Source organism: Dendrobates tinctorius, unplaced genomic scaffold (genome assembly GCF_039654945.1).
Source record: "Dendrobates tinctorius isolate UK_male_01 unplaced genomic scaffold, ASM3965494v1 ptg000143l, whole genome shotgun sequence".
NCBI classification, from domain to species: Eukaryota; Metazoa; Chordata; class Amphibia; order Anura; family Dendrobatidae; genus Dendrobates; species Dendrobates tinctorius.
In genome coordinates this window covers 14,353,217-14,375,362 of record NW_027361810.1, presented here as the reverse complement: position 1 = coordinate 14,375,362, position 22,146 = coordinate 14,353,217, and the positions used below count along the sequence as shown (strand labels likewise).

Below are 22,146 nucleotides of genomic sequence, written 5' to 3'. Positions count from 1 at the left end.
GTGAGCCCAGCCTAAGATAAATTATTTAAAAAAGAGTACCGCCGGCCCAGGGTGTCTTTTCTGTCCTTACGTCCCAAGTTCCGCCGGTTTATCTAGAATGACCTGGGGGTCCGCTCTGTGAGGATATAGTCTAGGAACATTAAAATAGATCTGATGCGGCTATGGTTGGCATTCCCGGGTTTGAAAATAGTGTAGTCTGACATTGTACCCAGGACTATTTGGCGGGGGGGGCACAGTCGGTTCCAAAGTTTAGCAAGGCACACATTAAAGTCAACAAGGCAGTATCCAAATTCGTAGCACGGAACGGGGGAGCGGTAGTGCCCCACTCAGTTCTGGATCTTATGGAAGAGGATTTTTGGCTAGTGGATGGAGTGCACTTGAATGCGGTGTGGATAAATTTGTGGAATTTAGGGTTACAGAGGGGATAGAAGGGGCCACAGCATTGCTGGAAGGTGGTGTCTCGAGCACTTGAGGTGGTCAAGGTGCTCTCGGTGTGGCGTTAGTGGGTCCTGGAAGTTGGTTACAAATTCGGGATTGGGGATTCATTAAATATGTGGATCTCTTTTATTGGATGGTTATTTGTTGGTGGTCTGGTGAGATTTGGGTGATACCCGGCGATGGAACGTTAGGTTCACATTAACAGTATTGGAGGGCAACCACTTCCCTCGATTTCACGGTGCTCCTGAGCAGGTGAACACGGCTAGGAGTAAGTCTGGGAGGGAGGGGGCAATGTCATGGAAAAATCAACAGATTTTTTTGTAACTTTGAGGACCTTACCAATTGCTTTAATTATCAATAAATTTGCTGCTGTGGCCAATTTTGTCCAAAGAAAATGGATTGTTGTCTGAGTTTTTATTTATGGGAGGGGGTTGGGGGGAACTTCCGGGAAGAGGTAGGATTGGTATTAGTGGTCAGGTCACAAAATCGACCTTACCAGAGTCAGGAATCAGCCGGACCCTTCACACAGGGATAGGGGGGTGCTGACATGATGCTGGAAGGGAGGGAGTGACCATATGGGAGAAGATAGAGGGTGGGGAGAGGGACAAGAGGTGATCCAAAGGGATAGTGGTCTGAAGGTAGAGAGGAAATGACATTATAGGAGGGGGACTCAGGGGAAAAAACATAAATGGGACGACTGACCTAAGCTGAGTGGCCCTCTTTGACCTCAGATCACTGGACAGTAAAGTCTATTTTGGCATTTACATTCTAAGCCCAAGGGAAGGGCAATCTTTCAGCCATGGTTCCCTAGAGGTTTCCTCCACAGGGGTTTTTCCTCTCCTGAGCGCTGTTGGATGACTCTTTGTGAGTCGGAGGTTTGCTACATTGAGTTCCCTTAATGTTTTGGAGGCGTTGGGTGTATATGTCCTTTATTAGTTTTGTATTGTGTTGAGACGAATTTCCCAATTAAAAAAAACTTTTGATGTTGGGATTTTATATATTAGTTTTTACTTTGTCAGGGAATTAAAACTTTTGGGGAAAAAAAAAAAAATTCTCCCGTCAAGACAAAATCCATAGTGCGATGCATATGTTCTTCACTTGCTTCTGTTTTTTTTTTTTTTTTTCCTCGTCTCCCTCAAAACAACAGCTTTTTGCCAAGCCAGATGCTATTTCTTGAGGCAAAAAGACCCGAACACCCACCAAAGGTTTATGACTCGGGGTTGCCATGGAAACTGTGCTGCTTCTAATAACGGCGCGTTTCAGATTAGCAGACAACAATGTATCTCTATGAGAAGATGTCACCGCGCCGGCACCACAGGGAGTTACCTCTCCACATTACCTGCAGACAAATCGTTCCTAACGATCACATTTACTATTAATACACTCGGCACCGGAGCGCAGAAGCGTAAATTGATTATATCGGTATCAGAAGCCGCGGTGTTATTGGCAGCCGACATCAATGTGATTTCACTCACACACAGCGTATTAAAATTGTGCCGTTTAGGTGACATATCGCCGACGCCCGTGCGTTATTTCCCAGCTCCTACATCTTCGCTGCAGACGATTCTGCCATAAAGACAAAATTAACTTTTTATTTTTCTTAAACCACTTTTCGTAACTTGGAATGTGACCGTCCTTCCTCCCCTAAATGCATCAGCGGCGTCCTTTATCGTTAGCGCTGACCCAGAGTACAGATCCGAAATTGTGTTACGTAACAAAAATATAATTCCCGACTCAATAAATGAGCCAACTACTCTGGAGAAGTGCTAGGAGGTGCGAAATCGGAGTATTTCACCCCAAAAAAAGTTTGTGAGGCTATGTTATGGGTCCACAAAGTATACATACAGTGGGGAAAATAAGTATCGGATATACTGCAGTTTTTGGAAGTTTTACCACCTATAAAGAATGGAGAGGTGTGTAATTTTTATCGTAGGTACAATTCACCCGTGAGAGACAAAATCTTTTAATAAAAACCAGAAAAACACATTGTATGATTTTTACATAATTAAACTGCATTTTATTCCATTAAATAAGTATCTCATCACTGACCAACCAGCAAGAATTCTGGCTCTCAAAGACCTGTTAGTTTTTCTTTAAAAAGCCTCCTACTCTGCTCTCATTACCTGTATTAATTGCACCTGTTTGAACTTGTAACTTGTATAAAAGACACCTGTTCACACACCAGCCTCTCCACCATAGCCAAGACCAAAGAGCTGTCTAAGGGCACCAGGGACAAAATTGTAGACCTGCACAAGGCTGGAATGGGCTACAGGATAATGGGCAAGCAGCTTGGTGAGAAGAGAACAACTGTTGGTGCTGATATTAGAAAATGGAAGAAACACAAGATGACTGTCAATCTTCCTCAGTCTGGTGCTCCATGCAAGATTTTGCCTCGTGAGGTAAGGATGATACTGAGAAAGGTCAGGAATTTGCCCAAAACTACAAGGGAGGACCCGGTCAGTGATCTGAAGAGAGCTGGGACCACAGTCTCAAACATTGTCATTAGTAGCATACTACGCCATCATGGATTAAAATCCTGCAGGGTATGCAAGGTCCCCCTGCTCATGCCAGAACATGTCCAGGCCCGTTTGAAGTTCCCCAATGACCATCTGGAGGATCCAACGGAGGCATGGGAAAAGGTCATGTGGTCAGGTGAGACCAAAATAGAAGTTTTTTGCTATCAACTCCACTCATGTTTGGAGGAAGAAGGACGAGCACATCCCCAAGAACATCATCCCAACCGTGAAGCATGGTGGGGAAAGTATCACAGTTTAGGGGGTGTTTTTCTGAAAAAGTGGACAGGACGACTGCACCATTTTGAAGGGAGGATGAATGGGGTCATCATATCGCAAGGTTTTTGCCAACAACCTCCTTCCCTCAGTTAAAACATTGAAGATGGGTCGTGGCAGGATCTTCCAGCATGAAAATGACCCAAAACACACAGCCAGGGCAACTGAGTGGCTCCGTAAGGCCTGTTTCACATTTCCGTTTTTTGGCGTCCGCCAAAGTGTGAAAAAACGGATCCGTTTCCGTCTTGCCACAAACGGATGCTACCGGATCCGTTTTTTTTGACGGATCCGCTAAAATTCTCTGGGAAAAAACGGATCCGCCAAAAAAAAAAAAAAAAAAAAGCGGATCCGTTTTTTTTGCAAAATGGCGGATTTTGACGGACGTCAAAAAACGGAAGTGTGATCCACCTCTAAGAAGCATTTTAAGTTCCTGGAGTGGCTTAGCCAGTCTCCAGATCTGAACCCAATGAAAAAATCTTTGGAGGGAGCTGAAACTTAATGTTGCCCAGCGACAGCCCCTAAACCTGAAAGATCTGCAGAAGATCTGTATGAAGGAGGGGGCCAAAATCCCTGCTGCACTTTGTGCAAACTTGGTCAAGAGCTACAGGAATCTTCTGACCTCTGTAATTGCAAATAATGACTTATGTATCCAATAGTATTAAGTTCTGTTTTTCTTTTGTATCAAATACTTATTTCTTGCAGTAAAATACAAATTGTGTAAAAATCATATAATGAGATGTGTGTATGTATGTGTAATATATATATATATATATATATATATATATATATATATATATATATATATATATATATATATATATATATACACACACACACAGTAAAAGGTTTGGACACACCTTCTCATTTTCTCATTCAAAGAGTTTTCTTTATTTTCATGACTATGAAAATTGTAGATTCATTCTGAAGGCATCAAAACTATGAATTACCACATGTGGAATTATATAATTAACAAAAAAGTGTAAAACAACTGAAAACATGTCTTATATTCTAGGTTCTTGAAAGTAGCCACCTTTTGCTTTGATTACTGCTTTGCACACTCTTGGCATTCTCTTGATGAGCTTCAAGAGGTAGTCACCGGAAATAGTCTTCCAACAGTCTTGAAGGAGTTCCCAGAGATGCTTAGCACTTGTTGGCCCTTTTGCCTTCACTCTGCCGTCCAGCTCACCCCAAACCATCTCGATTAGGTTCAGGTCTGGTGACTGTGGAGGCCAGGTCATCTGGCGTAGCACCCCATCACTCTCCTTCTTGGTCAAATAGCCCTTACACAGCCTGGAGGTGTGTTTGGGGTCATTGTCCTGTTGAAAAATAAATGATGGTCCAACTAAACGCGAACCGGATGGAATAGCATGCCGCTGCAAGATGCTGTGGTAGCCATGCTGGTTCAGTATGCCTTCAATTTTAAATAAATCCCCAACAGTATCACCAGCAAATCACCCCCACACCATCACACCTCCTCCTCCTCCATGCTTCACGGTGGGAACCAGGCAAGTAGAGTCCATCCGTTCACCTTTTCTGCGTCGGTGGTTGGAACCAAAGATCTCCAATTTGGACTCATCAGACCAAAGCACAGATTTCCACTGGTCTAATGTCCATTCCTTGTGTTCTTTACCCCAAACAAGTCTCTTCTGCTTGTTGCCTGTCCTTAGCAGTGGTTTCCTAGCAGCTATGTTACCGTGAAGGCGTGCTGCACAGTCTCCTCTTAACAGTTGTTGTAGAGATGTGTCGGCTGCTAGAACTCTGTGTGGCATTGACCTGGTCTCTAATCTGAGCTGCTGTTAACCTGCGATTTCTGAGGCTGGTGACTCGAATGAACTTATCCTCCGCAGCAGAGGTGACTCTTGGTCTTCCTTTCCTGGGGCGGTCCTGATGTGAGCCAGTTTCTTTGTAGCGCTTGATGGTTTTTGCCACTGCACTTGGGGACACTTTCAAAATTATCCCAATTTTTCGGACTGACTGACCTTCATTTCTTAAAGTAATGATGGCCACTCGCTTTTCTTTACTTAGCTGCTTTTTTCTTGCCTTAATACAAATTCTAACAGTCTATTCAGTAGGATTATCAGCTGTGTATCCACCAGACTTCTGCACAACAGAAGTTGTTAATTAGTGTGTGTGTGTGTGTGTATGTGTGTGTATATATATATATATATATATATATATATATATATATATATATATATATATATATATATATATATATATATATTAATTATTGTACTGCAGCGGTGTCCACACTGTGCAGTGATGAGGCGTTGACTCGGCAAAGTTCAAAGCAAAAATGTGTTTAATGTCCAAAGTCACACTGTGCACAGCACACGGTATCCTCAGTATCCTCCGGATCGCAACCGGGAAACATGACAGTCCAAAAGTGTGTTCGGTTGCCAAGGGCAACTGCACCGCTGTATCACACTGCGGGGTGCAAGGAGTTCGCACTGCTGGGCTATGTGTTTACTCACACAGGCTGAACCTTTGCAGAGCTGTCTGCTCTGCTTGCTGCAAACTCCACACTGATACACCCAACCCCCTCTTGCAGGGTTTTTTTTTTTTTTTTTACAAAGGAGCGGCCACATGGAAAACCCGGGGTCGGAGAAGAAATGGACTGCCCTGCTGCCATCCTGTAGTCCGATTCAAAAATAAAAGCCCAGAACAGGTTTTCTTAAATCTGCCTTGGACACATAGCATGCCCAAGACCAATACTCACTTTTATTTTGCATTGCAACCACAGCTATGCAATACACTCCCACTGCCTCCATATGCTTCTTTGCACATCCTGGGGAACACATAGCGACCCTCGCATATAACACCGGTCACTGGCTCACTATATAAAATATATATGATATGCAGAGAATCGCAGCCATGATAGAAAGGTTTCAGGACATGCAGAGCATCACAGCTATGATAGAAAGGTGCCAGGACATGCAGAGCATCGCAGCTATGATAGAAAGGTGCCAGGACATGCAGAGCATCGCAGCTATGATAGTAAGGTGCTAGGACATGCAGAGCTTCTCAGCTATGATAGAAAGGTGTCAGGACATGCAGAGCATCGCAGGTATGACAGAACAGCGCCGGGACATGCAGAGTTTCTCAGCTATGATAGAATGGTGTTAGGACATGCAGAGCATCACAGCTATGAAAGAAAGGTTTCAGGACAAGCAGAGCATCTCAGCTATGATAGAATAGAGCATATAGCAGCACATAAGCATCAAAACTGGACCAAGCAGCGATGGAAGAAGACGCTTGGTCTGATTAATTACTTTTTCCATCTTGTGAATGGCCAGTTCATCACTTGGCTGTAGAAGAGATAACCTCAGGATGCTCTATGGGAAGCAGATGAGCCTGCGGAAGCAGAGTGATGGGGCAATGTTCTGCTGATAACCTTGTGTCCTGGCATCATATGGACATGTACCACCTACCTAACACTGTGCAGACTCAGTGCCTCATTTTTGGATGCAGGATTCCCTATTGTCCGGGTCTCTCTCAGCAGATAATGGCCAGTCAGGGAAGGTCTGAGGATAACAGAGAGAAGGAAGAGATGACTTGTCTTCAATTCCCCAGATCCTGGTCCGATCCATCATGTATGGGAATGTGCTGGAATACAGCGTCCGATCCATGGAGGCTGCATTGCATAGCATACAGGATGGAGAGGAGCTGCTACTAATGTCTTAGTGCAGATACTACAGGACTCTTCATGTCCTTTGGATTTCATGTCTCATCGGGGCAGGATGAAGGGGGTCCAGCACAGTATTAGGTTTTAATGTTTTGGCTGATCAGTAAGTGTGGTTAGATGAGAATATAAAGCTTTGTATCAGGAAAGGATACAGATCCCTTAAAGAAAAAAACTGGGGAAAAAATGGATTTAAGATCGGAAATCCATATTCTTAAGCTTTCACATTCCCGGGACTTTTTACTCTAACACCGCATTATTATTATACATATATATATAGCGCCATTTATTCCATGGCGCTTTACAGGGAAAAGGGGAAATATAGACAAGTACAATAAACATGTGCAAGACAAGGGACACACAAGTACAGAAGGAGAGGGGACCCTGCCCGCGAGGGCTCACAGTCTACAGGGATGGGTGAGGATACAGTAGGAGAGGGTAGAGCAGGTCGTGCGGTGGTTCAGTAGACCGAGGATCATTGCAGGCTGTAGGCTTGTAGGAACAGGTGGGTCTTCAGGTTCTTGAAAGTTTCTGTTGTTGGTGAGAGTCTAATGTGTTGCGGCAGAGAGTTCCAGAGTATGGGGGAAGCACGGGAGAAGTCTTGTATGCGGTTGTGGGAAGAAGAGATAAGGGGGGAGTAGAGAAGGAGATCTTGAGAGGATCGAATGTTGCGTGCGGGTAGGTACCGGGAGACCAGGTTACAGATGTATGGAGGAGACAGGTTGTGGATGGCTTTGTATGTCATGGTTAGGGTTTTGAACTGAAGCCTCTGGACAATAGGAAGCCAGTGAAGGGCCTCGCATAGGGGGGAGGCTGGGGAATAGCGGGGAGACAGGTGGAATATTCGGGCAGCAGAGTGTAGGATAGACTGGAGTGGTGCCGGAGGGGAGGCCAGAGAGTAGGAGGCTGCAGTAGTCGAGGCGGGAGATAAGGGCATGCAATAGTGTTTTTGTGGTTTCATGGTTGAGGAATGCGCGGATCGGGGACATTTTTTTAAGTTTGAGGCGGCAGGAGGAGGCGAGGGCTTGGATATGTGTTTTGAAAGAGAGGGCAGAGTCGAGGATCACCCCAAGGCACCGAGCGTGCGGGACGGGGGATAGAGAGCAGCCATTGACATTGATGGATAGGTCTGGTGGAGGGGTAGAGTGAGATGGGGGAAAGATGATGAATTCTGTTTTGTCCATGTTCAGTTTGAGAAAGCGAGCAGAAAAGAAGGCTGAGATAGCAGACAGACATTGTGGGATGTCAGTCAGTAAGGAGGCGAGGTTGGGTCCAGATAGGTAGATCTGTGTGTCATCGGCGTAGAGGTGGTACTGCAAGCCGTGGGATTCTATGAGCTGTCCCAGGCCGAAAACGTAGATGGAGAAGAGTAGGGGTCCGAGGACTGAGCCTTGAGGAACACTGACAGACAGGGGGCGAGGTGAGGAGCGTTACCGCATTAAGGCTATGTGCCCACGTTGCAGAAATGCTTCGGAATTTTCTGCAGCAATTCCGCAAGTCTCTGCCGCGGGTAAAACGGATGCGGAATTCGCATGCGTTTTGCAAGCGTGTTTAGCTTGTGGAATGTTGGCGCTTTCCAAGCGATTTGTAGCATCGCTTGGAAAGGTGATTGACAGGTTGGTCACGCTTGTCAAGCATAGTGCTTGACAAGTGTGACCACCTTTTTGCTATTGATGCTGCCTATGCAGCATCAATAGTAAAAGATAGGATGTAAAAAAAATAGTGATATACTCGCCTTCTGATGGCCCTCGGAGCTCTCCCGCCTCTCAGCCGCGCTGCCGGCAAGCTCCGTTCCCAGGGATGCACTGTGAGAATCAACTCAGATGACGTAATGGTCACGCGACCGTGACGTCATCTAGGGTGATTCGCGCAATGCATCCCTGGAACCGGAAGATGCTGGCCGCATGGCTGAGAGGCGGGAGAGCTCCAGGGGCCATCAGAAGGCGAGTATATCACTATTTTTTATTTTAATTCAATTTGGATTATGGTACCCAGGGACTGGAAGAAAGTCTCCTCTCCTCCAGACTCTGGGTACCATCCGCACATGAAGCGCTCACTTTATACATGGTGAGCATAGCCACATGCGTTAAGTGAGCGTTTCAATGGAATCCTATGGCTGCGGAATCGCTGCGATTCCGCAAAATTAATGAACATGCTGCGGATTTTACCGCTATGCGATTCCGCAGCGGTAAAATCCGCAGCATGGGCAGAGCAACTGCGGAATCCCATAGGATTGCATGGGATGCGGGTTTTTTTAAGCGTTTCCACTGCAGCAAAAAAGCGGAAAAACACTTAAAAAAAAAAAAAAAAAAATGCAAAGTGGGCACACAGCCTAAAGCTTCCCGGAAATGATTAGTATAAAGTTATGTAAATGAGAGCATTACCTAAACATGAGGTTTTCACGTCTCCTCCCCGACACCTCCGATGGCCCCACCACGACCTCCGCGTACAATCCGAAAATGTCCCTAAACGGTTATTTGATCATATCAGACGCCCATCTTGTGGCCGTGAATTATTAATGTTTCCCCCTTTATATTCTTGTGTATTATTTGTGGCACATTGGTATATTCTCTTCAGGGGGCTGCAGAGTTGGAGAAGGGACGGGGGGCGCTGAGGCTCCGGTATATTTCAGGCTCGGGTTTAATGAGCACATTATACTGAATATTTTATTAATGCATTTGTTCATCTCCTTCTTGAGGATTCTCGTAAACTGCAGCCTTAACCCCTCCGACGCTGCCGAGGGGTTCGCACCGTATCTGGTGCACAGCTGTGCATATGTAGATTGCACCAGGCTTAAAGGGGTTAATGAGTGTTAATAGCTTATCTCGTCAATTTAGAGCCGGAGCCGTCTCGGGGGCTGCGGGGGTTACAGCGGTAAGCAGTAAATTATTCATCACTAATTAAAATCCATGACACCACTGATACCTGCATTACACCGGCGGATACGAGGGCGTATAGACCCCGGAATCTATTCCATTCGGTTCTGTGCGTTAGAATGACAGCACCTGCCCCGACCTCTTCTCTTCTGCCGCGTTTCTGCCTCGCGCTGCTTATCTGCTCCGGATACACCAGGGATCTAGTATTGATGGTGTCAGGATAGTGATCACTGGTGAAAATGCCGCAGATGGAGCAACATGGACGATGCATGATAGATGTGACACATAAGTGCCCAAACACCGCATGAAATCAGCCGTAGTTCCTCCACCATCGAGCAACTGTTCAGAGGTATAAAGAGCAAGTAACACAATAAATCCAGTGCTTTCATGTACGAGCCATAAACTGAGAGGAGGATACAGTCCAGGACAAGAATGGTAATATATTCTTCACACGGAGTATGAACCTGAGTTACCTCCTGTATTGTACTTCAGAGCTGCACTCACTATTCTGCTGGTGCAGTCACTGTGTGTGTATGTGTATATGTATGTGTATATATATATATATATATATATATATATATATATATATATATATATTGCATTACTTATCCTGTACTGATGCAAAGTTATATTCTGTATTATACTCCAGAACTGAGCTCAGTATTCTGCTGGTGCAGTAATCCATAAGTAATGTAATGTATGTACACAGTGACTGCACCAGCAGAATAGCGAGTGCAGCTCTGGAGTATAATACAGGATTTAACTCAGGATCAGTAATGTATGTACACAGTGATTGCACCAGCAGAATAGTGAGTGCAGCTCTGGAGTATAATACAGGATGTAACTCAGGATCAGTAATGTAATGTATGTACACAGTGACTGCACCAGCAGAATAGTGAGTGCAGCTCTGGAGTATAATACAGGATGTAACTCAGGATCAGTAATGTAATGTATGTACACAATGATTGCACTAGCAGAATAGTGAGTGCAGCTCTGGAGTATAATACAGGATGTAACTCGGGATCAGTAATGTAGTGTATGTACACAGTGACTGCACCAGCAGAATAGTGAGTGCAGCTCTGGAGAATAGTACAGGGCGTACAGTGGCTCATGATCTATTCTATATGTGACTGGATGTGATGATCTCTGGACTCCTGCTCTATAGATTGCTGCTCTTGGACGTGAATAACGCTGTCACTGTTTCTCACATGTCTCGGCTGCTGCTCTTCCTAACTACCCGCAATAACTTGTAGTCTTGAGTGAGTTTCTTCCAGTCTCTTTCTCTCAGTCTCAATTTGCAGTGTCAGAATGATAGATTGTTGTGTTTTTCAGGCTGGGGCCGTGAAAGATTACATTAAAATGATGTTGGAAAATGAGAAGCTGAAGTTCTTGGTGTTCGGGCACCATCTCTCCATGCTCCAGGCCTGCACTGAGGCCGCTATCGAGAGTAAGGTGAGTGAAGCCTCCGTGGTGCCGAGCTGGTGGCCCGAGGTTCAGCCTGATCCGGGTGCCAGGTCTATGTAGATCAGACCCGTTCTACATAAATGCACATGTGGTTGGAGGTCTCCTCTCCGGTGTTGGTGACGTTTCCTGTCTGCCGCCATCTATAGCACAGACCGGGTGGGCTGACCGAATATCGTTACTGATGCATCCCCCTGCGCACAAGATGGCGGCCGTGAGCGTATGTAGGGCTCTTTAATTATGCAAGACAGCTTTTCTTATGTTCATATTTACTAAGAAAAACTGTGAGCGCGCGCCCCAGGGGAGATGGGAAGTCTTAATTGGAGGTGATTTCAGCCCATTAATGGCTCGGCGATGCACGGTGTCAGAGAACGACAGTCAATAAAGCGCTAGTGACAGTTTAATTAATAACCACCTTAAAATGTAAGCTCGGCGTGGCAGGACCTCGCCATTTCTTCAGAACACATCTTCAATCTGGAACTTCCTTTGTGTTTAACCTCATTATAGGCATCGATCTGTCACCTCTGCAAAAATGTGTATACGGCGCCGGGTACTGTAGCAAGCGGCGGGATCGTTCACTGTAACACTCCCGTTCTTCTGTCTCTGCGCACGCGTCCGTTCAGTGACCACTTCACTCATTTTGCGCCCTAACTTATATATTTAATCAGACAAATATCACGTTTTACAAGAATAATTTATCTATTCGTTTCCATTACCGGATAATGGGGTTGGATTTAGCAGGGAAGCCGCTGTCTGTATGCCATGAAGGTGACCTGACGCATGAGCAGAACGCTTGTTGGTTGGCAGATAGGATGGTTTATTCTGACGGTCAGCAGCACCTTGCCCCCTTTAAAGCACAGGTTTATATGCCGACATGGGCCTAGGACCATGTAATGACCCCAGGTAGTTCACGTCAGGACATCTTAACCATTCTGTGCCGATAGATCCTGGCTCGCCAACGGGCTGCATTGGCCTTAAAGGGCTCGTTCGGTCACATTATTTTTAACATTTCCTTGGGGTCGGTCATTACTACCATATAGGTTGGGGTCCGGGACCTCCACTCATCAGCAGTCTTCTCCCAGCAGCGTCCACTGCATATTGGATGAATCTGTGCAGTGCAACTCTTTTCAAGTTTCACATGCGGGGGAGGCAGTCACAGCTGATCAGGTGTCGGACCCCCACCAATCTGACTTTGATGACCTGTGTTAAGGATTACTTATTGCCCAAGCAACTGCCTCCCTGTAGATCAGAAGTATTTTCTGATGTCTGGTTCAGGGTAGGAGCTCAGCAAAAGACGTCGATCATCGACTTCCATTTTAAATAAAATAAATATATATAATCTTTTTATTGTTCCCCTTCATAATGAAAACTTTTAACTGTACTGAAAAAAAAGATAGTCCAACACATTCTGGGAAAATGAAATACTTTTCGCCTATGCCGATTCCCTGCGGAACGGCCAGAGGTTTTCCTGGGACTCGCACCAAATCTAAAGGAAATTTGTGAACTGAACCATGATGGGGTTTTATCACCAGTAAGTCATTGCCCTTATGTCTCTTTGGACATCATAGAGGTGTTTGCATTCTTTTTGGGCAAGCTGAGGTGGTGGCTGCTCTCGTTCTGCTGCACTCGCGTGAGTAGCTGATTGCAGCTTTCTCCAGGAAAATCTGCTGTTTGCTCACAATTTGATTACAGGCCCGCTATATCCGAATCGACGGGAGCGTTCCATCTGCAGAGAGAATTCACCTGGTTCATCAGTTCCAGAATGACCCGGTTACCCGTGTGGCTATACTCAGTATCCAAGCTGCCGGACAGGTAAGAAACAAGTGATCAGAATTCTTGGTTTACTATTGATTTTTGCTGTACATTTTGTTTTTTTTAGACATAAAAAAAAATTAAAGTAAAAAATCTCAAAGTATACGTGATACCCTACTGATTAATGGCGGGCCGAGCACTGGGACCCTCAACAATACCAAAAGGACTGTGGGCGATAGCTGCATGCAGGACCACCGCTCCAACTATATGTCTCCCAATAGATTGGAGACGTGTGACCTTCATTTGTAGTACTCTGTTATCTCCACCAGCCCAATAATTGGAGCGGCGGTCCTGGATGCTCTTTGATCGGTTATCTCTCGCAGTTCCATAGATGGAGTGGTTATCTGGCATGTAATTTACTCAGTTATCTCCCACCGTCCCAAAATTGGATTGTTGGTGCTCCATGCACTGGATGCAGTTACCGCCCACAGTCCTGTAGTTGGAGCACTAGCATGTTCATCTCTCCATTTATGTGGAGTACGTCAGAACCCAGTGATTGGGAGAGAATTGGCGCTGTTGGTATGGCACTGATGGCTGCCTGCCATATAGCAACAAGAATCAAGCGCCAGTTCTATTAGTTCCAGTGGGTATGGAAAGTATTCAGACCCCTTTTAAATTTTTCACTTTTTTTTCATTGCAGCCATTTAGTAATTTCAAAAAAGTTAATTTTCTCTCCTTAATGTACACTCTGCACCCCATCTTGACTGAAAAAAACAGAAATGTAGAAATTTTTGCAAATTTATTAAAAAAGAAAAACTGAAATCTCACATGGTCATAAGTATTCAGCCCCTTTGCTCAGTATTGAGTAGACGCACCTTTTGAGCTAGTACAGCCATGAGTCCTCTTGGGAATGATGCAACAAGTTTTTCACCCCTGGATTTGAGATCCCCTGCCATTCTTCCTTGCAGATCCTCTCCAGTTCCATCAGGTTGGATGGTCACAGAGTTCTTCTGAAGCCACACCTTTGTTATTTTAGCTGTGTGCTTAGGGTCATTGTCTTGTTGGAAGGTGAACCTTCGGCCAAGTCTGAGGTCCAGGTCACTCTAGAAGAGGTTTTCATCCAGGATATGTCTGTACTTGGCCGCATTCATGTTTCCTTCAATTGCAACCAGTCGTCCTGTCCCTGCAGCTGAAAAACACCCCCATAGCATGATGCTGCCACCACCATGTTTCACTGTTGGGATTGTATTGGGCAGGTGATGAGCAGTGCCTAATTTTCTCCATTCAAACCGCTTAGAACTATCACCAAAAAGTTCTATCTTCATCTCATCAGACTAGAGAATTTTATTTCTCATAGTCTGGGAGTCCTTTGTGTGTGTTTTTAGCAACTCTATGCGGGCTTTCATATGTCTTGCACTGGGCAGAGGCTACCGTCGGGCCTCTCTGCCATAATGGCCCGACTGGTGGAGGGCTGCAGTGATTAGTTGACTTTGTGGAACTTTCTCCAATCTCTCTACTGCATTTGTGAAGCTCAGCCACAGTGATCTTTGGGTTCTTCTTTACCTCTCTCACCAAGGCTGTTCTCCCACGATTGCTCAAGATTAGTTCATATTTTATTTTATTTATTTATTTATTTTTTTCCCTCTGAAACACTAACGGGCTCACCTCCATTTAACCCTATATTATCTACTCAGCAATTTGGCATCCAAATGCAAGGCAATATACATCTATGACAAGGTGAATAGTCTCAGAATACTGCTATACATCCACCACCACGTGATTTTTTCACACAGCAGCAAGTAAGTACTCAGTTATATTATTTTTTCAGTTCCCAGTATAGCGCGGTGATTTAGTTATTGCCAACACCTGTTAGGTGCCACAGGTAAGTTACAGGTGCTGTTAATTACACAAATTAGAGAAGCATCACATGATTTTTCGAACAGTGCCAATACTTTTGTCCACCCTCTTTTTTATGTTTGGTGAGGAATTATATCCAATTTAGCTTTAGGACAATTCTTTTTGTGTTTTTTCATTTAAGACAAATTAAATGAAGATAATAATAACAAAGAATTTGTGTTTGCAATCATTTTCAGGAAGAAACTGAGTATTATCTGACAAAATTGCATGGGGTGTGAATACTTTTGGCCAAAACTATATGAGTGTCTGAGCAAAGGGTCTGAATACTTATGACCATGTGATATTTCAGTTTTTCGTTTTTTTTTTTTTCATTCATTCAAGGTGGGGTGCAGAGTTTACATTAATGAGGAATAAAACAACTTTTTTGAATTTACCAAATGGCTGCATTGAAACAAAGAGTGAGAAATGTAAAGGCGCCTGAAAACTTTCCTTACCCACTGTATTTGTAGACTGCTGCTTGATTGCTGCTTTGCACAGGACCCTCTTTGGAGGCCGTGGATCCTCACCTGCTGCTCATCTTTCTTCCTGTTGCAGAAGTGAGCGGCTTTGGATAGCCTCTTTAAGGTGAGGTTCCCAATGCTGTGGATTTCGTTTGCCTCTCGCTTCACCGGAGTGATATCCACCACTAAATCCAGGCATTTTTTTGGGGAGGATTTTCTGTACACGGCCTGGATGACATTTAGTGTAATCTCATCTATGATACCGCTGCTGTAATACGCGGAAGATTTTCAGCTTACAAATTTTCTGTTTAAAATCTGCTGTGTATTATCCCTGTAAAAGGGGTTCTCTGTTGCCAGGCGGAAAGGTGTTGCCTGGGGCAAGAGACCATCGGTGCCCCCTTTATAGACGTAGTCAGCACCTCAGCTGCTCATCCTTCTCTCGGCTTCATTGCATCGCTGATAGTTATATAGATGACGGATATATTCCTTTGCTTTCACGTTCTTTTTTTTTTTTACACTTCGGTTTCTTTTCTCGGACAAGGGGCTGACGTTCACGGCTGCCACCCACGTCGTGTTCGCTGAGCTTTACTGGGATCCAGGTCACATCAAACAAGCCGAGGACAGAGCCCACCGCATCGGACAGAGCAGCTCCGTGCACATCCATTATCTGATCGCCAAAGGGACCCTGGACACGCTGATGTGGGGGATGCTGAACAGGAAGGTACGAGAATGCCGCAGTAGTGCAGAAGACTGCCGCAGCGCCGGGTAAAAATATCTATATATCGGCATTCGCCGTCTTCACTCCCCTCAGATTGACTAATCTTAAAAATAAAAAAATAAAAAATAAATAAAAAATCTCGGCTGAGAAACCCTCAGATTTAATGAAGAGTGAGTCACACACAACATGTCATCTTTTCATAGTTTCACGCCCACTCCAGCTCCTATCGCCCGCTTCAATTAATTTGGTAGCAATGTCATTCAACAAAGTGAAGATGGTGAGGCGGGGGGGGAGCGGGGCTCCGGCAAGAGAAAAGGAAAGAAAAGGAAGACCCTGGAAAAAGTCACATTCTTGCACATGTTAAAAAAAAAAAAAAAAAAAAAATGATGTAGCAGGTGTCAGGTGTTTTATGTATTTTATTATATATATACTTTTTCCGTATTACTGATCTCGTCAGCTCAAGTTCCCGCATGAAGTGACATGAATACAGCGCTAACTGGGACTGCGCCTCATGCAAACGGCAAGTCGTCATGTTCTCTGTGCTCCGCTCGAATCCAGACAATGCCGGCGTACGATACGATTCTGCGTTATTCCGGAAAGAAGGGCGATAAAGCCCCCAACATGAGAATAAATGATGGGTAAAAGGAAGAAACCTCCTGATCATTATAGTCTGACTTAATTATTATTTTTTTTTTATCCTTATTTATTGATATCTGTGGATATATGATACACAGTAGATTTATATTTACCATTTATTCTGATGTTATAGATCTAGGTAATAGAAGTATTCCTTAAAGGGGTGGTCCGGGATTGGAAATGTTTGGAGCGGAGGAGAATGCGCAAGCTCCCCTCCATTCATTGTGTACAAGACTGGCGGTATACACTGTGTTCCAAATCATTATGCAAATGATATTTTTCTCTGATTTTCCTAAATAGTCGGTACAAATGACAGTCAGTCTAATAAGTCATCACCCGTTAGATTATGCATCGAATTTTATTGAAGAAACCTCCCAATAATAACAGTATAATCTCCAAAATGAATAAACTCAAATTGCACTGTTCCAAATTATTATGCACAGTAGAATTTCTAAACATTTGATATGTTTTAAGGAACTGAAAATGCTCATTTGTGGAATTTGCAGCATTAGGAGGTCACATTCACCGAACAAAAAAGCTATTTAACTCCAAAACATCCTAACAGGCCAAGTTACATGCTATCATAGGAACCCTTCTTTGATATCACCTTCACAATTCTTGCATCCATTGAACTTGTGAGTTTTTTGGAGAGTTTCTGCTTGTATTTCTTTGCATGAAGTCAGAATAGCCTCCCAGAGCTGCTGTTTTGATGTGAACTGCCTCCCACCCTCATAGATCTTTTGCTTGATGATACTCCAAAGGTTCTCTATAGGGTTGAGGTCAGGGAAAGATGGTGGCCACACCATGAGTTTATCTCCTTTTATGCCCATAGCAGTCAATGACTCAGAGGTATTCTTTGCAGCATGAGATGGTGTATTGTCATGCATGAAGAGGATTTTGCTCCTGAGGGCACGTTTCTGCTTTTTATACCATGTAAGACAGCTGTCAGTCAGAAACTCTATATACAGTACTTTGCAGAGGTCATTTTCTCACCTTCAGGAACCTTAAAGAGCCCTACCAGCTGTTTCCCCATGATTCCGGCCCAAAACATGACTCCTCCACCTCCTTGCTGATGTCGCAGCCTTGTTGGGACATAGTGGCCATCCACCAACCATCCACTACTCCATCTGGACCATCCAGGGTTGCTCGACACTCATCAGTAAACAAGACTGTTTGAAAATTAGTCTTCATGTATGTCTGGGCCCACTGCTACCATTTTTGCTTGTGAACACTGTTTAGGAGTGGCCGAATAGTAGGTTTATGCACCACAGCAAGCCTTTGAAGGATCCTACACCTTGAGGTTCGAGGGACTCCAGAGGCACCAGCAGCTTAAAATATCTGTTTGCTGGTTTGTAATGGCTTTTTAGCAGCTGCTCTCTTAATCGGATGAACTTGCCTGGCAGAAACCTTCCTCATTCTGCCTTTATCAGCACAAACATATCTGTGCTCAGAATCAACCACAAATCTCTTAACAGTGCGATGATCATGTTTAAGTTTTTGGGAAATATCTAATGTTTTCTTCTCTTGACCAAGGCATTGCACTATTTGATTCTTTTCAGCAGCAGAGAGATCTGTTTTCTTTCCTAAATTCCTTGAAACCTGTGCCCTGCTTAATAATGTGGAACATCATTCTTAAGTAGATTTCCTTTAATTGGGCTCACCTGGTAAACTAATTATCACAGGCGTTTGAGATTGATTTCAGTGATCCAAAGAGCCCTGATACACAATAGCATCTATGAGTTTATTTGAAAAACAAAAAATTACATCTTTATGACACTTAAATCCAATTTGCATAATAATTTGGAACACAGTGTAGTAGAGTGATGCACTCGCATAGGAGCCGAGGTCACGCACGTGCCCCTCCATTCCATTCTGCAGAGCCTGGAACACAGAACCTAGAACTTAGGACCATTGCAAGACCCATCAGTCATACCCCGTGATCAGTAGGTCTCCTAATAGGATAGGATCACTGGGGGTACGACCAATGGGTCCCGCAGAGACCCTAATAAGGGGACTTTGCAGACATCCATCGTGAGTGAAGCATAATGGCGCCTGCTTAACCTCCGCCCTCTGGTAGAAAGCAGAGTACAGCTCTTTCCAGCGGTGCCATAGAGAACGAGCGGAGAGGATGATGAGAATGTACACCTCTGCTTCATTCAAGAAAGGGCTCTGTGTATCTCCCTCTCAGGATCGCTGTGTGTCCCAGTGGTCAGACCCCATTATTCTACGGATAATTTTCAATTTTGGGCAATGCTCCTTTAATACACTGTGTTCCAAATTATTATTCAAAAAATATTTCCTCCTATTTTCTCTAAATTACCTATATGAATTGCAGTCATTGTTATATTCCAGTCATCTAATATTCTAGTATAATTGCAATATTTTTGAACAAACTGCCTATGAAAACAGTATAATTTTAAAAATAAGAAACACTCAAAATGCATGTTCCAAATTATTATGCACAGCAGAGTTTTCAACCTTTTTATTTTTATTTTGAGCAAAAAAAATGGTGAATTGTGAAATTATAAGCATTATCAGCTTATTACAAAATGAAATCAAACAGTTTTCACGTCAAAACTTCATTCTCGGTGATGTTACATTTGCACATAGGACCCTTGTTGGAAAGAAGCTTCTGAACTCTCTCGTCCATTGAATTTGTCAGTTTTTGGATGGTTTGTGCTTCACTTGTTTTGTCTGTGGACAGAATCCCCTCCCAGAGCTGTTGCTTAGATGTGAGCTGCCTCCCGCCATCATAGACACTCCTTTTGATGATGCTCCAGAGGTTCTCAATGGGGTTGAGGTCAGGGGAAGATGGTGGCCATACCATAAGTTTGTCCTCTTTTATGCCCATAGCAGCCAGAGATGCAGATGTGTTATTTGCAGCATGAGACGGTGCATTATCATGCATGAAAATGATCTTGCTGCGGAAAGCACGGTTCTTCCTCTTGAACCATGGCAGGAAGTGCTGTTTTAGAAACTCCACATAGATTATGGAGTTCATCTTTACCCCTTCAGGGATCCTAAAGGGGCCGACAATCTCTCTCCCCATGATTCCAGCCCAAAACATTACTCCACCTCCTCCTTGTTGGCGCCTTAGCCGTGTTTTCATGGGGTGTCCATCAACCAGCTATCCTCCACTCCATCCATCTGGACCATCGAGCGTTGCACGGCACTCATCAGTCTTCATGTATCGTTTGGCCACTGGAGCCGTTTCTGCTTGTGTGCTGTGGATAGAGGTGGTCGACAGGATGGCTTACGCACAGCTGCAAACCTCTGAAGGACCCTGCATCTTTTTGTTCGGGGGACGTTGGAGGCACCAGCAGCTTCAAAAACTTGTCTGCTGCTATGACAAGGCATTTTTGCAGCTGCTCTTTTAACCTGACGCAATTGCCTGTTGGAAAGAGTCCTCAATTTTTCCTTATCAGCCGCACACGTGTGTGCTGGGAATCAGCGACATACTTCTTGATTGTGCGATGATCACGATGAAGTGTCTTGGCAATGTTGATTGTAGTCATGCCTTGACCTAAATACTCCACAATTTGTTGCTTCTCAGGAGCCGACACATCCTTTTTCTTTCCCATTTTGGCAAAAAATGTAGGCTGCTTAATAATGTGGGACAGCCTTCTTCAGTAGTCTTGCCTTTATTTGGACACACCGGCCAAACTAATGTGCACAGGTATCTGCAATTGCTTTCAGTGATATAAAGAGCCCTGACACACATCACCAGCAATGAGTGTAAATGACAAACAAAAAAATTCTAACCTTATCACTCCGAAACTCTTTTTGCATAATAATTTGGAACACAGTTTAGAATCTATATGCCACATACAATATATATTTATTAAGGCACTATTTAAAGGGACCCACAGTTCAGGACAGAGCTTTGTGTATTATGATCCATCTACCACTACAGTCATGTTCCCACTGTAAAGAAAAAAAAAAAAAATGATTTAAAGAAAATAGACAAGAGATGTCACTTGATGCAGCCCTTATGAGTCCAAGGGGTGGGGCTTGTGTCATCCATCATCATTGGCATTTTAGTTGACAAATTACTTACTTTGTTGTTTACCCTTCCCAAGTGATGGTAAACCCAAAAAGGCATTTTTCTTTAATTTAGTAGATTAGTCTCCATTATCTGCATTGGAGACTGTGGTGCACACAACGTCCAAAACACCGAGCCTCGCGTTAACGCTCACGAATCAGAGTTTATTACCATAAGATTTCACACTACCAGTGAAATGATTGCAGTAAATTTCTTCCGTCCCAGGGTTTAATTACATGTTGATTGTCATACAAGATGCCCCAGACCTGGCTGCTGTCTGTTGGCCGCGTGTCGTTTACACGGGTCACTGAGCACAATCCGCTTTTCAGCGCCCGGCCGCGGCCCCGTATTTTAGCTCATGTTATCTAACCCAGGCTTGTATTTGTGGCTGCTTTCATAAGGCGAACGTAGTCCTCCGCTCTTACACAACTACTGAGCCCACCATATATCTACATGTTGTCCCCACTGTCAATCATCTGGCGTGGGGGGGGGGGTCCAAATTTTTTATTTTTTATTTCCTTTTTTATTTCTTCTGTGGTCCCATAGATAATGAATGATGCAGTGGTCGACTCCAGCAGGACATTTCAAAGCCCCATTTTCGGCATTGATTGGGGGGTCCAGCAGTTGCCATTCCCCACCCATTATTGCAAAAAATGGAGCTCTGCTGTAATCGAGGGGTGGGGGTCCATTCACTGTTGAAAAGCAGGAAAAAAATATAAGTTGGGTCCACCGATCCCCGGGTGGAATAATGAGTAACACCTGGTTTGTAATTTCCATTTTTTTCTGTTTTTGGACGGTCAGATCTATCACATGACAGGCACCGGCGGCGTCCAAAAGACCCCAGTAACTTACAATGGAGTCCGTTGGGTTTTTTCCAGCATCTTACCAGGAAATATAGCGCTGCGTGTCAGGTGTAACGTAATCCATGCTAAGCCTGTGACGCGGATGTGAGCGGAGCATCGACTGTCTATTCTGCGTCCATCTACATTCATCCACCCTACTGGTTGGAAGAGACATAACCTGTATTGCTTATTTATTTTTTTGCGCCAGGCAAAAGTCACCGGCAGCACGCTAAACGGCAAGAAGGAAAAGATTCAGGCCGAAGTAGATGACAAGGAAAAATGGGACTTCTTGAGCTTTGCCAAATCATGGTCTCCTAGCGAAGAACTGGATGACATGAAAGACCAGCTCTTCACTCACGTAAGAAACGCAAAATTCTGTTTTATTTCACAGTGTGCTTTCCAAGACGGCAATGATACGTATAGCAGGCACCATTTTTTAGGAGACTCTATCATGCGCCTCGAGACAACAGTGCAATACACTGCGGAGAAGATGTGGATTCCAGTCCGCGCTGCCCAAATAATAGATTTCCAAGACGTAATAACAGTTAAGATA

At 44.2% G+C, this 22,146-nt stretch overlaps 1 protein-coding gene across 2 annotated transcripts in view; it reads left to right on the top strand.

Moving 5' to 3' along the window:
* The window catches only part of ZRANB3 (zinc finger RANBP2-type containing 3), a 247,059-nt gene that overhangs the window by 142,635 nt on the left and 82,278 nt on the right, over positions 1-22,146 (top strand). For both annotated transcript variants that reach the window (XM_073545539.1, XM_073545540.1), the window contains exons 9-12: positions 11,118-11,237; positions 12,939-13,058; positions 15,897-16,076; positions 21,802-21,951. In XM_073545539.1, coding sequence (XP_073401640.1) covers positions 11,118-11,237; positions 12,939-13,058; positions 15,897-16,076; positions 21,802-21,951 — 570 coding nt within the window. The remainder of the gene's footprint in view (positions 1-11,117; positions 11,238-12,938; positions 13,059-15,896; positions 16,077-21,801; positions 21,952-22,146) is intronic.